Source organism: Bos javanicus, chromosome 11 (assembly GCF_032452875.1).
Source record: "Bos javanicus breed banteng chromosome 11, ARS-OSU_banteng_1.0, whole genome shotgun sequence".
Lineage (NCBI taxonomy): Eukaryota > Metazoa > Chordata > Mammalia > Artiodactyla > Bovidae > Bos > Bos javanicus.
The window spans coordinates 622,400-644,728 of NC_083878.1; the positions used below are offsets into that span (position 1 = coordinate 622,400).

At 44.5% G+C, this 22,329-nt stretch overlaps 1 protein-coding gene across 2 annotated transcripts in view; it reads right to left on the reverse strand.

The window, feature by feature from the left end:
* Positions 1-22,329, reverse strand: part of MERTK (MER proto-oncogene, tyrosine kinase) — a 137,146-nt gene that overhangs the window by 47,767 nt on the left and 67,050 nt on the right. For both annotated transcript variants that reach the window (XM_061431424.1, XM_061431425.1), the window contains exons 5-6: positions 12,742-12,828; positions 7,789-7,904 (exon numbers count right to left, since the gene is read on the reverse strand). In XM_061431424.1, coding sequence (XP_061287408.1) covers positions 7,789-7,904; positions 12,742-12,828 — 203 coding nt within the window. The remainder of the gene's footprint in view (positions 1-7,788; positions 7,905-12,741; positions 12,829-22,329) is intronic.

Genomic DNA, 22,329 nt, shown 5'->3' on the forward strand with positions numbered 1-22,329 from the left:
GAAACGATCATTTGCACCTTACCCAACAAGCTTTTCTCCAAATCTTTAGAAAACCTATCAGCTCCTTCTTCTGAGTCCTTGTACCCCATCTTTCCCTCCATAAACACCGCCAGTCTCTCCATATCCCTCTCCCGATGTCTTCTGTATGTATAGGCAAGAGGGGGGAATCCCCAGCAAATCTAGTCTTATGGAAACTTCCAGCTTTCCTCTTGGAAACCTCTTATCTGAGGATAGGGATCATGCAGAGTCTTCCTTCACTGTATGTTTTTGAAAGTGAAGTGACAGTTGTTCAGTTGCGTCCGACCCCTTGCGACCCCATGGACTGTAGCCACCAGGCTCCTCTGTCCAGGGAATTCTCCAGGCAGGAATACTGGAGTGAATTGCCATGCCCTGCTGCAGGGAATCTTCCCAACCCAGGGATCGAACCTGGGTGTCCGGCATTGCAGGCAGATTTGTCACCGTTTGAGCCACCAGGGAAGCCTTCAATGCATATTTCTCACTATTTCTAAAGCATGTTGTACTGATAAAAATCAGAAATAAATAGTATTGGACAAAACAGAAGTCACCAAGAACAGTTTGGGAAAAAAATCTTAACCCCACAAAATGTATTCCTGATAATAATGGGCTTGAAATTATAGGGTGTGGATATACAATCTTGTTATTTCAGGAGATATATGTTTGAAATTTAGGTCACGGGGCCACAAGCTGACATTTCGGAATTCTAAATCCCCCAGTGGATACGATGAGGGGGGCACTGGGCTCGAGTCTCACATCTGACTCAGACCCACTGGCTCCACCGGGTGACAAGATGGAAACCCACTGGCCTGAGGAAACACCAGAGGAGAACCCAGGAGCTGGGTGCTTATCTTGGTGGTGGCTGTTGGCAGAAATTAATTTTTTTTTTCCTTCCCTTTAAAGTCTGCACCTACTTCCTGGTGACCAAGCACTGGAACTAAGGTGGAAGAAACCCTGGCTCCCACCCCTGCCGTTTCCGGAGCAGTGCACCGGCCTGCTGCCGCTCACAGGGACACTCTTTACAGCATGCTCCTGGACGAAGCCGCGGTTTCTGTAACCGTGCTGCTGGGTCCTGGGGCATGAAACAGTAAGACTACGTGGGAGAGGTAAAAATAGAAATGGAGTCCAGAGCCCAAAAATGGGTGAAGAATGAAACCAACGCCAGGACTAACGGAAGTGAGAGGGTGTGTCCTGCTAGTGCGTGGATCTGAATCTTGTCCAAAACATTCATGTGTTACTAAGTCAGAGTCTAAAATTGCAATGAACTGGGAATCTGCTACAAAACTACACTTGGCCCCTTCAGAAATGGGAATACACTGTTAATCAACAGCTTCCTGCTCTGTGATGACCTAGAGGGGTGGGATGGCCGGTGGGGTGAGAGGAGATATGTGTATACATTTAGCCAATTCATGTTGTGGTACAGCAGAAACTACCACAACACCGTAGAGCAAGTATATTCCAAATTTTAGAAGAAACAATATAAAAGTATATAACTTGTAGAGCCAATTCTGACCAACTTCACTAGGACTGCCAGAGAAAATACAGCACACCTAATTATAGTTAAAGTTCAAATCAGTTCGGTTCAGTTGCTCAGTTGTGTCTGACTCTTTGCAACCCTATGGACACACCAGGCCTCCCTGTCCATCACCAACTCCCAGAGATTACTCAAACTCATGTCCATTGAGTCGGTGATGCCATCCAACCATCTCATCCTCTGTCGTTCGCTTCTCCTCCTGCCCTCAATCTTTCCCAGCATCAGGGTCTTTTCCAATGAGTCATCTCTTCGCATCAGGTGGCCAAAGTACTGGAGTTTCAACTTCAGCATCAGTCCTTCCAATGAACACCAAGACTGACCTCCTTTAGCATGGACTGGTTGGATCCCCTTGCAGTCCAAAGGATTCTCAAGAGTCTTCTCCAACACCACAGTTCAAAAGCATCAATTCTTCGGTGCTCAGCTTTCTTTATAGTCCAACTCTCGCATCCATACATGACCACTGGAAAAGCCATAGCCTTGACTAGACAGACCTTTGTTGGCAAAGTAATGTCTCTGATTGTTAATATGCTCTTTAGGTTGGTCATAACTTTTCTTCAAAGGAGTAAGCGTCTCTTAATTTCATGGCTGCAGTCATCATCTGCAGTGATTTTGGAGCCCAGAAAAATAAAGTCTGACACTGTTTCCATTGTTTCTCCACCTATTTCCCATGAAGTGATGGGACCGGGTGCCAGGATCTTCGTTTTCCGAATGTTGAGCTTTAAGCCAACTTTTTCACTCTCCTCTTTCACTTTCATCAAGAGGCTCTTTAGTTCTTCTTCACTTTCTGCCATAAGGGTGGTGTCATCTGCATATCTGAGGTTATTGATATTTCTCCCGGCAATCTTGATTCCAGCTTGTGTTTCTTCCAGCCCAGCGTTTCTCACGATGTACCCTGCATATAAGTTAAATAAGCAGGGTGACAATATACAGCCTTGACGAACTCCTTTTCCTATTTGAAACCAGTCTGTTGTTCCATGTCCAGGTCTAACTGTTGCTTCCTGACCTGCATACAGTTTTCTCAAGGGGCAGGTCAGGTGGTCTGGTATTCCCTGCTCTTTCAGAATTTTCCACAGTTTCTTGTGATCCACACAGTCAAAGGCTTTGGCATAGTCAATAAAGCAGAAATAGATGTTTTTCTGGAACACTTGATTTTTCCATGATCCAGTGGATGTTAGCAATTTGATCTCTGGTTCCTCTGCCTTTTTTAAAACCAGCTTGAACATTTGGAAGTTCACGGTTCATGTATTGTTGAAGTCTGGCTTGGAGAATTTTGAGCATTACTTTGCTAGTGTGTGAGATGAGTGCAATTGTGCAGTAGTTTGAGCATTCTTTGGCATTGCCTTTCTTTGGGAATGGAATGAAAACTGAGCTTTTCCAGTCCTGTGGCCACTGCCAAGTTTTCCAAATTTGCTGGCATATTGAGTGCAGCACTTTCACAGCATCATCTTTTTTGATTTGAAATAGCTCAACTGGAATTTCATCACCTCCACTAGCTTTGTTCATAGTGATGCTTCCTAAGGCCCACTTGACTGCACATTCCAGGATGTTTGGCTCTAGGTGAGTAATCACACCATTGTGATTATCCAAGTCATGAAGATCTTTTTATACAGTTGTGTGTATTCTTGCCACCTCTTCTTAATATCTTCTGCTTCTGTTAGGTCCGTACCATTTCTGTCCTTTATCGAGTCCATCTTTGCATGAAATGTTCCCTTGGTATCTCTAATTTTCTTGAAGAGATCTCTAGTCTTTCCCATTCTATTGTTTTCCTCTATTTCTTTGCACTGATTATTGATGAAGGTTTTCTTATCTCTCCTTGCTATTCTTTGGAACTCTGCATTCAGATGGGTATATCTTTCCTTTTCTCCTTTGCTTTTGGCTTCTCTTCTTTTCACAGCTATTTGTAAGGCCTCCTCAGACAGCCATTTTCCTTTTTTGCATTTCTTTTTCTTGGGGATGGTCTTGATCCCTGTCTCCTGTACAATGTCACAAATCTCCGTCCATAGTTCATCAGGCACTCTGTTTATCAGATCTAGTCCCTTAAATCTATTTCTCACTTCCACTGTATAATCGTTACGGATTTGATTTAGGTCATACCTGAATGGTCTAGTGGTTTTCCCTACTTTCTTCAATTTAAGTCTGAATTTGGCAATAAGGAGTTCATGATCTGAGTCATAGTCAGCTCCTGGTCTTGTTTCTGCTGACTGTATAGAGCTTCTCCATCTTTGGCTGCAAAGAATATAATCAATCTGATTTCGGTGTTGACCATCTGGTGATGTCCATGTGTAGGGTCTTCTCTTGTGTTTTTGGAAGAGGGTGTTTGCTATGACCAGTGCGTTCTCTTGGCAGAACTCTATTAGCCTTTGCCCTCCTTCATTCTGTACTCCAAGGCCAAATTTGCCTGTTACTCCAGGTGTCTCTTGACTTCCTACTTTTGCATTCCAGTACCCTATGTGAAAAGGACATCTTTTTTAGGTGTTAATTCTAAGAAGGTCTTGTAGGTCTTCATGAAACCGTTCAACTTCAGCTTCTTCAGCGTTACTGGTTGGGGCATAGACTTGGATTACCGTGATATTGAATGGTTTGCCTTGGAAATGAACAGAGATCATTCTGTCATTTTTGAGATTGCATCCAAGTACTGCATTTTGTACTCTTTTGTTGACTATGATGGCTACTCCATTTCTTCTAAGGGATTCTTGCCCACAGTAGTAGATACAATAGTCATATGAGTTAAATTCACCTATTTCAGTCCATTTTAGGACACTGAGTCCTAAAATGTTGACATTCACTCTTGCCATCTCCTGTTTGACCACTTCCAATTTGCCTTGATTCATGGACCTAACATTCCAGGTTCCTATGCAATATTGCTCTTTACAGATAAACCTTGCTTCTATCATCAGTCCCATCCACAACCGGGTGTTGTTTTTGCTTTGACTCCGTCTCTTCATTCTTTCTGGAGTTATTTCTCCACTGATCTCCAGTAGCATGTTGGGCACATACCAACCTGGGGAGTTCATCTTTCAGTGTCCTATCTTTTTGCCTTTTCATACTGTTCATGGGGTTCTCAAGGCAGGAATCCTGAAGTAGTTTGCATTCCCTTCTCCAGTGGACCACATTTTGTCAGAACTCTCCACCATGACCCGTCTGTCTTGGGTGGTCCTACACAGCATGGCTCATAGTTTCATTGAGCTAGACAAGGCTGTGTCCATGTGATTAGATTGGTTAGTTTTCTGTGATTGTGGCTTTCAGTCTTCCTGCTCTCTGATGGAGAAGAATAAGAGGCTTATGGAAGCTTCCTGATGGGAGAGACTGACTGAGGGGGAAACTGGGTCTTGTTTTGATGGGCAGGGCCATGCTCAGTAAATCTTTAATCCAATTTTCTGCTGAATGGGTGGAGCTTAGTTCCCTCCCTGCTATTTACCTGGGGCCAAACTATGGTGGAGGTAATGAAGATAATGGTGACATCCCTCAAAAGGTCCCATGCATGTACTGACACAGTCCGTGCCCCCAACCCTGCAGCAGCCCACCACGGACCCACGCCTCCACCAGAGACTCCCGGACACCCACAGGCAAGTCTCCTGTGGGGTCACTGCTCCTTTCTCCTGCGTCCTGGTGCACAAGGTTCTGTTTGTGCCCTCCAGGAGTCTATTTCCCAGTCCTGTGCAAGTTCTGGCAGCTCGATGGTGGGGTTAATGGTGACCTCCCCCAAGAGGACTTATGCCATACCCACACCCAGAGCCCCTGTCCCTGCGGCAGACCACTCCCAACCCGGACCTCCGCAGGAGACGCTCAAACACAGTTCTGTCCCAGTCTCTGTGGGCCCCTGGGTCCTGGGAGCACAAGGTTTGTTTGAGCCCTCTGAGCGTCTCTGGCGGGAATGGGGTTTGATTCTAAACACGAATTTGCCCCTCCTACCATCTTGCTGGGGCTTCTCCTTTGCCCTGGGACGTGGGGTATCTCCTCACAGCAGCTCTAGCGCCTGCCATCTTACTGGGGTTTCCCTGACCTTGGATGTGAGGTATCTCCACACGGCGGGTCAAGCGAAGCATAGCCAGTGCTCCTGACCTTGGACGTGGGGAATCTATTTATGGCTGCTCCAGCGAAGTTCAAATAGACCACCAATAATTATGGGTATAGGTATGACACAGCCAGCAGTGTAATTATCTTATAAAGTAACTACGTTTCTATTTGCTAAATCTGGAGAGATGGAGAGGAGAATGGGTGAAGGGAGTCCGAGCTAGCTGTTGGGACAGACAGGATAACCATAGAAAGGTTAACCAGCGTGGGCAAGGGGGCTGCAATTTGGCAGCCTCAGGACGGCTCTTCGTACCACAGCCACCCAAAGCCTGGGTGAAGAGAGACAGAAAGCAAGTGAAGCTTGTGGAGATCCGTCTTCCTCCTGGAGGGGTGACCTGGTGCTTTCACACTTCCCAGCCCCCTATCTTCCTCACATTGACCCCGAGAACCACTCTTCCCGGGGGTGGCAGGGTCAGGGGGAACGTAACAACCTCCTACGGGAAGGAGTCTCATGATCCTCTTGGACTCTTCAAGCAGCTCAGTAACTGGAAACAATCTTTGAAAAGTCCAGTCCATATAGGGAATATAACCACATTTTATAATAACTATAAATAGAATATGGGCTTCCTGTGTAGCTCAGCTGGTAAAGAATCCGCCTGCAACACAGGAGATCTGGTTTGATTCCTGGGCCAGGAAGTTCCCCTGGAGAAAGGATAGGCTACCCACTCCAGTATTCTTGGGCTTCCTTGGTGGCTCAGAGGGTAAAGAATCCACCTACCACGCAGGAGACCCGGGTTTGTTCCCTGGGTTGGGAAGATCCCCCTGGAGGAGGGCATGGCAACCCACTCCAGTATTCTTGCCTGGAGACTCCCATGGACAGAGGAGTCTGGCAGGCTGCGGTCCATGGGGTCACAAAGGGTCTGACATGACTGAGCGACTAAGCACAGCACAGCACATAAATGGAGTATAAACTATGAAAAATCAGAACCACTGTGTTGTACACTTGAAATTGTACTTCAGAAAAGGGAGGCTGGTCCATGCTTCACTTATGTCCATATATAGGGACAGGTATGTCCATAGACAGGGAAACAGGCCCTGTTGTTCCCTAAAACAACAGAGTCCTGAAATACATGAAGCAAAAATTGAGAGAACTGAAGGGAGAAATAGACAATTCTAAAATAATAGTTGAGATCACAATTTCCTATTTTCGATAATAGATAAAACCACAAGGCAGAAGTTAACAAGGAAACAGAATAAGCGAACAAGACTGTATATAAACCGTCTGGGCGTAACAGACATTGCAAATGCTCTGCCCAGCCATAGCCTGATACACCTTCTCCTCAAGCGCACACAGAACATTCTCCAGGACAGAACACATGCAAGGCCGTATGTGGGCACTCAGTAAAAGACAGCGTTACCGCCGCCCTTCCATTTTTCATGCAGTGAGTGCTCACAGCAGAGTCTATTTCATGGCGAGGTAACATTTCACGACATGTATGTGTGCTCAGTCGTGTCTGACTCTGTGAGCGCCAGGCTCCTCTGTCCATGGAATTTTCCAGGCAAGAATACTGGAGTGGGTTGCCATTTCCTACTCCTGGGTCAGGGGATCTTCCCGAGCCAGGGAATGAACCTGCATCTCGTGCATCTTCTGCTGTGACAGGCGGATTCTTTACCACTGCACCATCTGGGAAGCCTGCATTTTAGGATGACTAACCTATATTTCTCATAGCTCTATTTTATATCAATTTTAGATAGTGAGAGATGACTCTGCAAGGTCTGTCATCCCCAGTTTTTCCTGGTACCCCCAATTTTTCCAACAGGCTGAGTTGGCACATTCAGTAGTGACTTGTCTCTTGTTGTCCTTTATGGCCACCAACCCAGGAGGAGCCAGGCTGGAGCATGCCTGGCTTCTGAACTCCTGGTCACAAGCTAGATGTGTTTTTGTACCTTAAAAATTCATTCTCCCTGGTCTCATGATGTTCTATCTTAGAAACATGTTTCTCCTCCAGTTGGGCCCTGGACCACGCACAGAGAAGGGCACAGCACCCCAGGTGGTCAGAACATCACAAAACAGCGTGTGCCTGGTGGACACGGGGCAGGCAGGAGGCCAAGGGCTTCTGAACAGGGGTGTCAACTTGACGTCTGTGCCACTCTTCAGGCGGAAAATAAGTCAGGCAGAGTCACTGAGCCCCAAATAGCTATTTCTCTTCATCAAGAAAGGTTACCTGAATTCTGCAATCGCTGAGCGGGGAGTAGCCATCAAAACCCGGGACCCAGGAGATGAGGATGCTGTGTGCGGAGCTGTTGTGCACCCTGACTTCGGTAGGTGGGGAGGGAATTGCTACGTAAAAGACAAAAGACACACCAGACACATAATTATAAACCACAGGAGGTCACAGCTACCAAACAGGTGCATTAATACCAGGCCCATGTCTGCTTCTTGAGACTGGGAAAATTAAGCACGAGTTTTAAAGAGGAGCCACCCTCTGGGTGAGGGTGATCATATAAGCCTCTAGATTGGTCTTGCAGTGACAGGATGACTCTGCCTGGACCAGAGACGTGGCATGTAGACCTGTGCTCCTGCCCACTGACGACACGAGAACTTTTAGCTGGACGAGGATGGGGAGATATCCATTTCCTCCTGTCTGTGCAGGGGTGGCACTGGTACTCGAAATGAGGGCAAAGAGCTATGGTTCTCCCTATCTGCCTTGTGTTGTTACTGCTGTTGTTCAGGCCTAAGCTGTGTCCGACTCCTTGCAACCCCATGGACTGCAGCATGCCAGGCTCCCCTGTCCTTCACTACCTCCTGGAATGTGCTCAAATTTATGTCCATTGAGTTGGTGATGCTATCTTTCCATTGCAACCTCTGTCACCCCTTTCTCTTTTCGTCTTCAATTTTTTCCAGCATTAGGGTTTTTTCCAATGAGTCAGCTCTTCACATGAGGTGGCCAAAGTATTGGAGTTTCAGCTTTAGCATCAGTCCTTCCAACGAATATTCAGGGTTGAATTCCTTTAGGATTGACTGGTTTGGTCTCCTTGCAGTCCAAGAGCCTTTCAAGAGTCTTCTCCAGCACCACAGTTTGAAAACATCAGTTCTTCAGTGCTCAGCTTTTTTTATGGTCCAATTCTTACATTCATAAATGACTACTGGAAAAACCATAGCTTTTACTAGATGGATCTTTGTCTGCAAAGCAATGTCTTTGCTTTTTAATACTCTGTCTAGGTTTGTCGTAGCTTTCCTTCCAAGGAGCAGGCATCTTTTAATTTCATGTCTACAGTCACCACTCACAGTGATCTTGGAGCACACGAAGAGGAAATCTGTCACTAGTTCCGTTTTTTCTCTTTCTGTCTGCCTTTGTGTGTGTGCTCAATCGCTCAGTCACGTCTGACTGCTTTCAGAACCCATGGACTGTGTCCACCGGGCTCCTCTGTCCATAGGATTTCCCAGGCAAGAATACTGGAGTGTGTTGCCATTTCCTACACCAGGGGAATCTTTTGGACCCAGGAATTGGACCTGAACATCTGTCTTCATCCCTCAGCTAAAAGCTGAGTTGGGGAGCTCTACATTAACCGAAGAGGAGTGGCCTGCCCTAAGAAGAGGGGCACCGTGGGAACATGCATGCGTGTGTGCCCGTGTGTTTGTGTGATGAAGGAAGGAAGCTTTCTTGGCCGAGGAAATGGGCGAGAGTCAGCTCAAGCCCAAGAGCCAAGTGCATCTGCTCATGGGGAGGGGAAGGCAGGCCGTAATGACCGTGTGATGCCCTCAGTCACAGGTGGGACGTGGCTAGGTATTCATTAGTAATAGATTGCTACTAATAATCTACTCTTAATAGAATCCAACATATTATTGATAGCATGCAACACAGATCTGTTTTTAATGTATTAAAATTTGTGAATCAATACTGCTTTCATTATTTATTTATTTACTTTTGGCTGCACCACATGGCTTGCAGGATTCTTCGTGCCCCAACCAGGAATCGAACTCTCGCCCTTGGCAGTGAAAGCCCGAAGTCCTAACCACTGGACTGCCAGAGAATACTCATACATTAAACTTTTTTTTTGATATGTGTAATATTTTGATGTGGACCAGTTTGTTTAAGTTGTTACTGAATTTGTTACAATATTGCTTCTGCTTTAGATTTTGAGTATTTGAAAGTGAAGTATGTGGGATGTTAGCTCCCCAACCTGGGATCAAATTTGTACCCCCTGCGTTGGGAGGCAACATCTTAACCACTGGACCACCAGGGAAGTCCCTAAACTCTTAATTAATGTTAATAACCACATTTATGGGCTTCCCTGGTGGCTCACGCAGTAAAGCATCTGCCTGCAACGCAGGACACTAGGTTCCATCCCTGGGTCGGGAAGATCCCCTGGAGAAGGGGACAGAAACTCACTCCAGTATCTTGCCTGGAGAAGCCCATGGACAGAGGGCTGGCGGGCTACAGTCCTCGGGGTTGCAAAGTCAGACACAATTAAGCAACCAGCACACACACAACAACAGTTATAATCCAAAAAGATGACTAATGTTTTTGAATGGGTGCTTACTATGTGCCAGGAATCTTTATGGACTTCATTTGATCATGATTAGAATCCTATGAGAGAAGTAGTCTTACAATCCCCATAGACGGAAGGGGAAATTTGAGGACCACAGGAGTTAAAAACTTGCCAAAGCTCACAGAGCTCATTAGCAACAGAATGGGGACTTGAACTCAGGTCTGCCTCACCCCAGAGTTCTGTATCTCTCAACAGGACACTGGTGGATGGCTGTGGGAGCAGAGAGCAGACCAGCATGAAGACCAGCATGGGCTGGAGAGTGTGAGCACCAGTTAATCGGCTGCATGGCCCGCGTAGCACAGGTCAATGCCCTCTCCACTCAGCTCTCTCTTCTATTGCATGGGGAGAGACTGCACTGTTTGATGGGGCTGAAATGAGGATGAAATGAAGTAACACATGCACGAGGTCTGGGAGAGGTGTACTGGTGATGAAGGCAAAGACAGGAGGCACAGATGAGGGGAAGAAAAGACCATATTAAGCACCCACTGGGCATGTTCAGGATTCCAGTTTTACCAGGAGACACACAGCTTGATGAATGAGAAAGCCAGCCTTTCGTTTGACTCACTTTCCTAAACACATTATCTGCTTTTCCAGATCCAAATCTGGCCACATACACCTCAGTTGATGACAGACTGGCAGGGAGTTTTGATTGCTTTGACATGCAAGTTTAAGATAGCCCAAAACCAGAATTTCAGAAATAGGACTTGTTAAAGTCCTAGTTGAGATTCTGTCTGAAGCATAAAATTCAAGAAGTGCTTCTCATTTTATGGAGTTTTAAACTTTAAGACATTGATGCTTTATGAAAATTTCTTTATAAATTTACGCCCACTGGTGGATTCCTGAAATTCCCAGCATTTCTTTTGAAAATTGTAATAATGCAATTTGTAATGAAGGAAGGAAGTTATACAGTTCCTCTTGTAATAACTTTCGGTTGGCTCATTTTTCCTTTCCAGCTAAATTTTAGCAAATGCCCTCTCATAGCTTCTTCCAGCTGATTTGCTGAAGCTAAACATCAGCAGCGAAGCTTGGTGTGCTGCAGTTCGTGGGGTCGCACAGAGTCGGACACGTCTGAGCACTGAGCAACAGCAACAGACATCAGCACCTTTAAAAACTACAGCGCCTCGGAGTTTTGAGTCTTCTGCTATGCCTTACCCGCCCTTTAACTCATTATTAAACACACTCTGCTTTTTCCCTCTGTCATTTCCTCCAAGGACAAGACCAAAAGGAGTATGAACTCAATATTTCCTTCTCAATATTTAAATTAAGAACAAATAATGTAGAGAATAGAACAAATAACCCCCAAGGTGGAGGGGGTTAAGGGAGGGAGGGAATGGTAGGCTGGGGTTAGCAGATGTAAACTTTTATATAGAGGATGGACAAACAACAAGGTCCTATTGTAGATCACCAAGAGCTACATACTCAATAACCTGTGATGAACCATAATGGAAAAGAATATTAAAAAAAAAAAATATGTAAAGACTGAATCACTTTGCTGTACATCAGTAATTAACACAATATTATAAATCAACTATACTTCAATAAAAATTCATTCATTAATTAAAATATAAATTAAGAACAAATACTAAAAGATATCATTTCCTTGAATTTCTATGAGAAAGGTTAAGGAGATGACTTCAAAAGGAAACAAAAGGTTTTCCTTTCAAGTTTCAGATTTTTATTTTATTTTTTAAAAGTTTTTATTGGAGTATAGTTGCTTTAGAATGTTGTGTTAGTTTCTATTATATAGCAAAGTGAATAAGTTACATATGTACATATATCCCTCTTTTTTTTTTTTCAATTTCCTTCCCATTTAGGTCACCACAGAGCACTGAATAGCATTCCCTGGGCTATATATTGAGGTCTCATTAATGATCTATTTTATACACAGTTTTACAGTATCAATAGTATATATATATATATCAGTCTCAATCCCTCCCACCCCAGCTTCAGTTTGCTCTCTACATCTGTGTCTCTATTTCACTTTGCACATAGGTTCATCTGTATCAATTTTTCCAAAGTTTCAGGTTTAAATATCTTTGATCCCACAGAAGGGGGAGGAAGAGACAGAATGTTGGATTGGAATGGGGGTGCCTGGGTGTGCCTTCAAACACCTGCCTTTCATTTTGTTACATCCCAGCCTAGGGGAAGCAAGGGGTGGGACAGAGATTAGGAGAAAGAGGGACCAGCCCTTGGGCCCCCAGGAGAGGCATGACTCTGACTTCCTCCCTCCTCAGAGCAGCTGCTGGGAGGACTGGCCCCAGCTCCAGCTGCCCAGGGAAGGACACAGCTAGTTCAGTGTGGAAGAATAAAAAGTAAAAAGAGGAGCTAAGATGATCTGAGTCAACATTTCAGCCTATTTTCTTCTCTGACTGAGCAGAAAACTAAACTAGTTACTGTTGATCAAAGACAACTGTGAGGCCCTGTTATGAGTATTTCTGTTTGCATTATCTCATGGAACCCTCAGGAAGAGACAGGTTCTATAATTGCCTCCATTTTACAGAGGGGCACCCTAAAGGTGTTGAGTGACTTGTTCAAGGTCACAGAGGGAAGCCAGGGCTCAATCCCAGGCTGCTGGCTGCACAGCTCACAGTGTTTCCCCTGCAAGACCCCACCCTGACACTTACCTTTGATGTTGATCTGCACGCTTTTGGACACGGTCAGCCCTTTTTGATTGTGGGCCTCACAACTGAAGATTGTGGTCTTGGTCAGACCTAGAGGAGAAGGAGAGACCCATGAGACCAGGGGTGGAGAGGCAGGCTGCTGTTTATCAGAATCCTGGGGGAGTCTGGGCATCCTTTTACTTCGTGGTTCAGTGCTTCAAGCCATAAATGCAAAGTTAATTAAAAATGTGTGTTGGTGTTTGAAAAACAAACGTAGGATTAAACCCTGGGTACCAGGAGCAAGGCAACAATGGGCTTAAAAGACATCTGTAATTCATTAAAACTCTTTATTTTTTCCCAACGGTGAGACATGAGGCAACAAAGCAGTATCATTTAGTTTTAAAATTTCAGCAAGGAGCTATGGGAATTGTGTGTGTGCTCAAACCCTCAGTTGTATCCAACTCTGCGACCCCATCGGCTGTAGCCCTCCAGGTTTCTCCGTCCATGGAATTTTTCAGGCAAGAATACTGGAATGGGTTGCCATTTCCTCCTTCAGGGGATCTTCCCAACCCAGGGATGGAACCCACATCTCTTGCATCTCCTGCACTGGCAGGCAATTCTTTACCAGTGTGCCACCTGGGAAGCCTGCAATAGGAATTACTGGCCCCAATATTAAGAAGAGTGGTTTATGGGGCTCACCTGGACAACCCCGTGCTTAGCATCCCATATATCCTATGCTACACACTGTGGACAGTCAGGACTCCAGAAACAGCAGGACAAAAGCCACAGTTTGTAAAACTTCCGATGAATGAAATTTCCGCTGCAGTGATCCTTTTTTAATAGTGAAAATCAATGTATTCATAAGGGATTATGTAAACACCAGGCATCACTATTACTTGAAGACACTGGTCTGAGTGAAGAAAAATTCTACCATTTCTACCATCTTAGAAATGAAAAATATTCCATTGATTCATTAATTTTAAGGAGAAAGGAAGAGAAGCAATCCAGATCTTAGTTTCTTTATTTTTATTACTGTTTTAATTCTTTCGACTGTGCTGTGTGGCATGTGGGATCTGAGTTCCTCATTGGAAGCACAGAGTCTTAACCACTGGACTTCCAGGGAAGTCCCAAGACCTTGGTTTCTTTCTTTTAAAAATATTTGTATTTATTTAGTTGCACTAAGTCTTAGTTTCGGCATGTGGGATCAAACCCAGGCTTCCTGTACTGGGAGCATGGAGTCTTGGCCGCTGGACCACCAGGGAAGCCCCCCTTGGTTTCTTACAATACTATTCGCCAATGAAAGGAGCCAGTTCCTTGGAGAAATGCTGATTTTCAGTTTGGAGCAGTAAACATGTAAGATGAGCCTGGAGCAAAATATAAACCCTACGACACACACACACACCCACACACACCCAAAGGGACGGGTGGGGGCGGCGGCAAAGAGACACAGGAACCAGCTAAAAAAACTCCCAATCGCCAAAGTGGGAACAAGTCGAGCAAGAAAATAAAGTAGCATTAGACTGTAACCCAAAGTATAAGATAATTATCCGTGAGTCTTAGCGACATTTGTTGTTGCTCTTGTTGTTTAGCTGCTCAGTCGTGTCCAACTCTTTTTTGACCCCATGGACTATATCCCATCAGGCTCCTCCGTCCATGGGATGGATTTCCCAGGCAAGAATACTGGAGTGGGTTGCCATGCCCTCCTCCAGCGGATCTTCCTGACCCTGGGATGGAACCTGCATCTCCTGCATCTCCTACATTGGCAGGCGGATTCTTTACTGCTAAGCCACCTAGGAAGCTCCTTTACCAATATATACAAGCGATTAAATAAATGGGAGAAGAGACAAAACCCCATGCAGAAGAATTCCAAGTGATTTTTATATTGATGCTCCGCTCCTAAAGAGGAGCATTAATCCTTACTCCTGATCATAATGACTTCCTTCCAAAGAGATCGATATGGAAAGGGGAGTCAAAGAAAAACTTTCAAGTGAGGAACTGACACACACTAGTTCAGGTGGAGAGTCAAGGTCAAGGCCAATGCTGTAAGCCACGCTGACAGAGTGTACCCTTGATGTGATGTGATGAGAATGGCACTTCCCCTCTGGGGTCCTCCCCCGCCAAAACACAGAACCCAGATCTAACCACGAGAAAAAGGAGGTAAACATCAGACAGGTCCAAACTGTGGGACACACTACAAAAAAAAGACCTGACCCATACTCAAAGCCATCCACGTCATTAAAAACAAGGGAAGTCTGAGACATTGTCACAACCGAGAGAAGCTGAAGGAGACACAACTAAATCCTAGGCCAGTAGAAGGACGTCAGGTAAAGACTAAGAAAATCTGAATAAACTATGGACTTGCGTTGATAATAATGTCTCGGGAATTTTCAGGGCTGACAGAATAATGAGCTACATGCTAGTTTCAGGCTTACTTACTGGAAGGACATTGCAGTGAGGTAAAAAAGCACGCTTGAGGACTTCCCTGGTGTCCAGGGGCTAAGGCTCTGAGTTCCCAGTGCAGGGGCCCAGGTTTGATCCCTGTTCAGGGAACGAGAGTCCATGTGCACTAATTAAGACTCAGCACAGCCAAATACATAATAATATAATATATAATAGAGTATGTAATATAATATAGTACATAATTATTTATAATACAATAATATATTATTATGATATAATAATAATAGAAATAAGGTGCACAATAAATGTAACACACTTGAATCATCCCCAAACCATCCCCCTTATCCACCACCTCCGGTCCAAGAAAAAATTGTCTTCCATGAAACTGGTCCCTGGTGCCAAAAAGTTTGGGGACCACTGCTCTAAGCCACCACCTGGGGCCCCTGTTGCCCACCACTTTTTCACAGGCAGGCCTGTGACCTTTGGTTTTTCCCGCTGGAGTATCACCTTTAACCTTCCAGGTCGTCAGTTCCCAAATGAGATGCCTGTTTCACCAGGCAACGTGAACTGGCAAAACTTGGCTTATGTTTAGAAAAATCAGCTTTGGCTCAATCATAAGACCCTGGGAGCTGCTAGGCAACTTACATTTTGTACATATTTGAGCAGACTTCTGCAGGCTAAACCCAATCATTTGACTTCAATCACCCTTGTCCAAACTCTTGGGAAATCCTTGAAAACAAACCATGAATCCCTCTGACAACCAGTGGTGAGGGCAAGCCTGGCCCTGCAAAGAAACAAGAGGATGGACCTATTTCCTTGAGATCCACCACTTCCTTACAGATCCCAAAGTAAGATGAGTTAGGCCCATGGTTTTTCAGTCCTGCAAGGTTGACCCATGTCGAGAGTGAAACCACTCAGGATTTTACGTTAAGGGGAAGACGTTTTTCCTCTACGTGCTTCTCTTCGGAGGACACACAAAGTCAGCAGCTAATTCCCTGGCACAAGGCACCCATTCCGACTCAGAACTGCCCACAAGAAGCCAAACCATCAAGGGCAGTAGTTTTATCCAGCAGGTTGAGGTGATGAATGCCCACAGGCCAAACAAAGGCTAGCAGAAATGGAGGCTGATTCCAACCCAGATTAACTTTCTCTAGAATTGAATGGGTGAAAACTTTAGGCCAACTACAGGCTTCCTGGCTTAATGTATTCGGTGATACATTTTTCTTTCTTTGGCTTAAGGCATTAGCTTCCCACTTGGAGGCTCATTTATAAACCTGAGTTGACTGCAGCAACCAAGATGAACTAAGAAAGAGAGCTACCCTATCACTTCTCCCTTCTCCCTCCCTCAACTACTAGACTAGAAAGGATCTTGAAGTTTTAGAGCCCAACCCTGTGGCTTTTCAGGGAGAACAGTACCCACCCACCACGTCTCCACCCTACCACCCAATCTCCCAAACATCTCCTACAGCAGCGCCTCCACATTTCCTGTTGCCAGATCTTCTTCTCGTGGACACCCCCTGCCTGCATGACATCCCACCCAAGTTCACTATGATGGTTTGCGCCCCTCTTTCTTGGTACTCTGCTGGTTTAAAAAAAGACAGCCCCTGACACAAGGTCTGAAAGATATTTTAGGGAATATGTAGCCACAGGATGCTCCCTCAAGGGAAAGACAATCGGAATTGCTGAGGAGGCAGTTCTTAAGAGCACAGTTAGGGTGTTTCTTTGACCTCTGGGTTAAGCAATCCTGTCCTTTTATTTTTTTCCCCTGGTGTTCATCTTTCTACCCAGAGAGGAGAGAAATACAATAATATGCTGCATAAATGAAGGGCTTACACTTATGAACTTGGAACTCCCTTTCTGCCCTGAATTCATTCACTCAACATTTAGTGTGTGGCTGCTGTGTGCCAGATGTTTTCCAGGCACCTGGGATCGATCCATGATACCTGCCCTTATAAAGCTCACATTCTCAAGGACAAAAGAGGGTGAGAAATAATAGCCTTAATAAATGTTACCAAAAGGAGTTTGTGGCTCCAGCTGTTTGCCCCTCAAAAGCCAATAAACAGGCCAGATTGGTGGAAAGGAAAGTGCTTTATTTCAGGTGCCGGCAACCGGGTGGAGGAGGGTGGCGACATCTGTCCAAAGGCCAACTTCTCACCCCGACAAGCAGCGGGTGAGAGCTTTTAAAGGCAGATTGTGGGGGGCGGTCTACATGCAGGAACAGCACAGTCATTTCTAAGTTATCTTCAAATTGGTCATCAGTGATCTGACCAGCATCATCTTGGCTGCTTTAGGTACAGTTAATCTTAAGTTCTAGGGTTCATTTGTTCCCATTTTTTTGTGGCCAATTGCAGGAATTGTGGCAGCTCATGTCCTGAGTACAGTCTGCTCATCATGTAGTTAACTTCTCCAGCTAGGTATCTATAAGACAGCTCACAGGATGTGGTTCAGAATCTTATCTATAGCCCTTGAGAAAGAGCTGAAGGTCCTTGACTCTGCTTAATGACTACATTATTATTATCTAGTCTCCTTTGTTTTCCTTTGTTTCCACATTTCTCATTTCTCTGATGACTAAAGTTTTTCAGACACAAAAGGCTGGCAGAAGACATTGAGGGGGGCAAGCAAGGGGAGGCAAAGACCTGCTCCGTTTGATAAGCTGCATGCTGTATTAGAAGGTGATTAGTACTCGGGAAAAATAGATGGTCAGGGGGTGTGGAGAAGTGGTAGTGATTGTAAACATGCGGGTCAGAGATGGCTCCTTGAGAAACGTCCTCTGAGGAAAGACTTGGGGTGAGGGAACGGGCCAAGTTTATTCTGGAGGGTGAGGGAAGGTTTGAAGTCAGGGAATATATGGGTCAGGCTTCCCTGGTGGCTCAGAAGTTTAAGTGTCTGCCTCCAATTCGGGAGACCTGGGTTCAATCCCTGGGTCGGGAAGACCCCCTGGAGAAGGAAATGGCATCCCACTCCAGTATTCTTGCCTGGAGAATCCCATGGACAGAGGAGCCTGGTAGGCTACAGTCCACAGGGTTGCAAAGAATCGGACACAACTGAGCGAGTTCACTTTCTTTCTTTGTCCTCCAAGAGAGATGGGAAACCTGGGGCTTTGAGCAGAAGACTGATATAACCTAGTCTATGTTTTGTGAGGCTTGTTCCAGCTGCCACACAAAGGCTAGACCTTAGGCAAGCAGGTCCCTTACTTGCTCCGAATTTCTTCCTGATCTGTAAAATGGTAATTAGAAAACATCTAACTGTATCATTGACTGCTATGAGGTTCTTTACTGAAGGCATTGTGAGAATTACAAACTGACACACAAATTTTAGTTATTATTGTTACTGTTGTCATCACAACGAATATTAAGAACTACAGGGACTTCTCTGGTAGTCCAGTGATTAAGACTCCATGCTTTCACTGCAAGGAGCGCCAGTTCAATCCCTGATCCAGGAACTAAGAATCTTCCATGCCTTGCTGTACGGCCAAAAAATAGTAATAATTAAAAAAAAAAAAGCACTATAGCCAATTAACTAATAGCAAAACTAGCTTAGCTGTTTTCTAAATGTGGATTTTAACATAAAACACGTATTTTTTAAAAGTAAAAACCAGGACGTTCCTGGTGGCTCAGTGGTAAATAATCCACCTGCCAATGCAGGAGACATGGGTTCGCTCCCTCATCTGGTTATAGGTTAAGTGGTTAAGACCACTTAACCACTTCGCTGGGGAACAGTGAAGCCGGTGCACCACAGTGACTTAGCTTAGCCTGTGCTCCGCAACGAAAAGCCGGGGCCTGCAACTGAGAGTAGCCCCCGCTTGCCGCAACTAGAGAAAAGTCCGAGCAGCAATGAAGACCCAGCACAGCCAAAAATAAAGAAGTAAATAAAAACATTTTTTTTTTAAAGTGAAGACCAGAAAGATCAGCCTAAGTCCCTGATCTCGGTAGGAAGGTAGCTCAGAATGGACAGTGAGTTAGTAACTGTTTCATATAAAAATTTGTCTCAGGTAACATCTGAGTCATTCCTGAAGGCTGCTTCTGTACCCAAGTCCTTACATATGTTATTTCACTGAATCTTCATAAATGTTCTGTGAGGTAGACACTGTTACTATCCCTATTTTGTATAAAGAAGGCAAGTAACCTGCCTAGGGACACACAGTGGTGAACCGATTAGTTAATGGGTCTTAACCACTTAACCTATAACATCCCGTCGCTAAACACCACAGAGCAAAAGCTTTCCTAGTTCTGCTCTTTATTTTGGGACTCTATTTGTTGATGACAAAGTATTTCCTTGGGGGGAAAAAGTAACTTTGTTTTGAAACAGTTTTGATTTGCAAGAAACTACAGAACTGGTACAGAGCTCCCCGCGCCCTTCGCCCAGGGTCCCCTAGTGGTACGTCTTACATAATCACGGTAGCGTGATCAAGTGACTTTGGAACGCTGTACACGTGCTCAGTCGTCCAGTCATGTCCACCCCTTTGTAACCCTCTGGACTGTAGCCCACCAGGCTCCTCTGTCTATGGGATTTTCCAGGCAAGAATACTGGAGTGGGTTGCCATTTCCCACACCAGGGGATCTTCCCAACCCAGGCATCGAACCTGCATCTCTTGTGTCTCCTGCAGTTGAACCACTCAGGAAGCCCAATAGTAGTAACTAAAATACAGGCAGGCCTTACTCAGATTTCACTAGTTTTTGGTTTTGCTTAATTTGGGGGAGGGGTGGTTTTTATGAAACTTCTATGAAATTTTATTACAGGTACAAATATGTATACAAATCAGCTGTTTCATCACCAAAAAGAAGCTTCCAGGGCCTTCCCTGGGGGTCCAGTGGTTAAGACTCTGAGCATCGACTGCAGGGGTGGGGTTTGCCCCCTGGTTGGGGAACTAAGACCCCACATGCCTTAGTGGTAGAGCCAAAACAAACAAGCTCCCCCCTGCCACCCCTTCTACAAACATCCTCTGTCAACCTAACCCCTGGCAGGAGCTGATGTGCACGCCGTCACTACAACCCTTTCATTTTGAGAATGTTACCTAAATGGAATTACACAGCACGTAACCTTTGAGACTGGTTTTGTTGACTCAGAATCATGCCCTTTAGACAAAGTACTTCTTCGCTCACATTTCTTAAAGACAGCACTTATGTCACAGAAGAAAAACAACTGGTATTATGAGGGAAAAGTGTACGATCTTCCTGTTCCTAAATGTGCCTGCTCCATGCAGGCTCTGAGTGGGTACGCAGTCCGCAAAGCCATTTCAAGTCAAAACGGCCTCAGCCTAGTTCCCTAAGCACCACCTACTTACTGGGAGGGGCTCGGGTATCACACTAACTTGTCCTCTAAGTTAAGAATAGATGTAAATAAGAATAAGTTTGAATGTAGTTCTTTCACAGTGCTACAACATTTTAACAGTTTAAAACATTTTTCATTCTGAAATGTTAATTATAGATTTACAGAAACAGGGAGCTCCACGTATCCTTCACCCTACCTCCCCAATGTTAATGTCTCAAATAACTACAGTGTCAAAACCAGAAAACTGACACTGGTACCTTCCACAGAGCTTATTCCGATTTTTCCAGTTACATGTGGACTCATTCGTGTGTGTGTGTTGCTTTGTGTAAGTTTATCACATGTGTAGCTTCATGTAACCATATCCCATTAAAGTTTATGTTAAAAAGCATACTATTAGCCTATAGAATGCTCGGTTTCTATTTTACTTCTATCTTCTTAACCAGAAGGAAAAAAATCTTCAAATTAAAGAAAGTAAAATGAAGACTATAAAGAATCTAAAGCCCAAAATAAGTGTCAGTTGTAATGGTATATCTGACCATTTAGAAATAAATAAGGTCACCAAGTTGAGATAATTTATATCAATATATATAGCCTTGGGTATTAAATTTTGCAGATCCTTCTGCTTGCTAAGCAAACTGAAGAGGAAAAGTTCTAGATGAACAGAGACGGGGACTTCCCTGGTGGTCCAGTGATTGGGACTCCTTACTTCCAATGCAGGGGATGTGAGTTCAATCCTCGGTCAGGGAACTAGATCCCACATGCTGAGCAGTGGCCAAAATGTAAAACAAAACAAATTCTAGATGAACAGAAATGGACAGATTTTGTCCTTGTTTTCATAAAGAAAATGATACTGATTTTGGCAAGTATAAAATCAGTGAGAGACAGAATCCACAGCAGAACTTCAGAGAAGGTTATCAAATCGGTGCCTAGGACACGTGTCCTAGGAGGACAGGCATGGAGTTCAGCTCACCAACAGGAAGTCAAGTCTGATTTCAAAATGAATTGCAAACTGATTTCCAGTCTTTCCAGGACAGTTCTTAGTCCAATGTATCAAGGAATTTCTTAGAAGACAAGATGGAGAGATAAATGGTGGAAAAAATAAAATTAGGCAGATTGGCTGCTGATTGAAAAGTAGACAAAAGAGCTGATTTCATGAATTGATATCAACTCAGAGGTTGCCTGATGGCCACTGTGCTTTGTCCTTGGTTAGACTAGAATCTAGACAGGAAACAGGGAGAGAATTTGCTAATCCAGTAAGAGAATCAAGGTTCAAAATGGCCTTAGTAGATTGGGATGATGAGATACATTTTCATGGGATAAAGGTCACATGATGGGCTGAAATTTCAGAATAATTAAATATACAAAAAGCAGGAGAGCCTTGATTTTGCAGCAATTTATGAGAAAAATGCTTGGGGATTTCAGTTAACCTCAGACTCAACATGAACCAATACATTAACCTCACCAAAAAGGCAATGTAAACTGCATTATCAGAAATAAACCATTCAATATATTTAAAATGGATAACCAACAAGGTCCTACTGCGTAGCACAGGGAGCTCTGTTCAGTGCTACGTAGCAGCATGAATATGGCATGGGAGTTTGGGGGAGAATGGATGCCTGTATATGTTTGGCTGAGTCCCTTTGCTGTCCATCTGAAACTGTCACACCATTAATTGGCTAACTCCAGTATAAAATAAAAAGTTTTTTTTTTAAAAAGCAAGGTAAAAAAAATATTCAAAACACAAGAGGTTACAACCTCCACTGAACTTCATACACATCTTTCCAAAATAACACCAACGCTACCAAGCTCTTTTAACAAAGAGAGGAGTTGGGAACACTTTCCAACTAGGTTTTATGAGGTCAGCACTACCCAGATGCCAAAACCAACATCACAAAAACAAAACTATAAACCAACTTCCTTCATGAACACTGTTGTGTGATA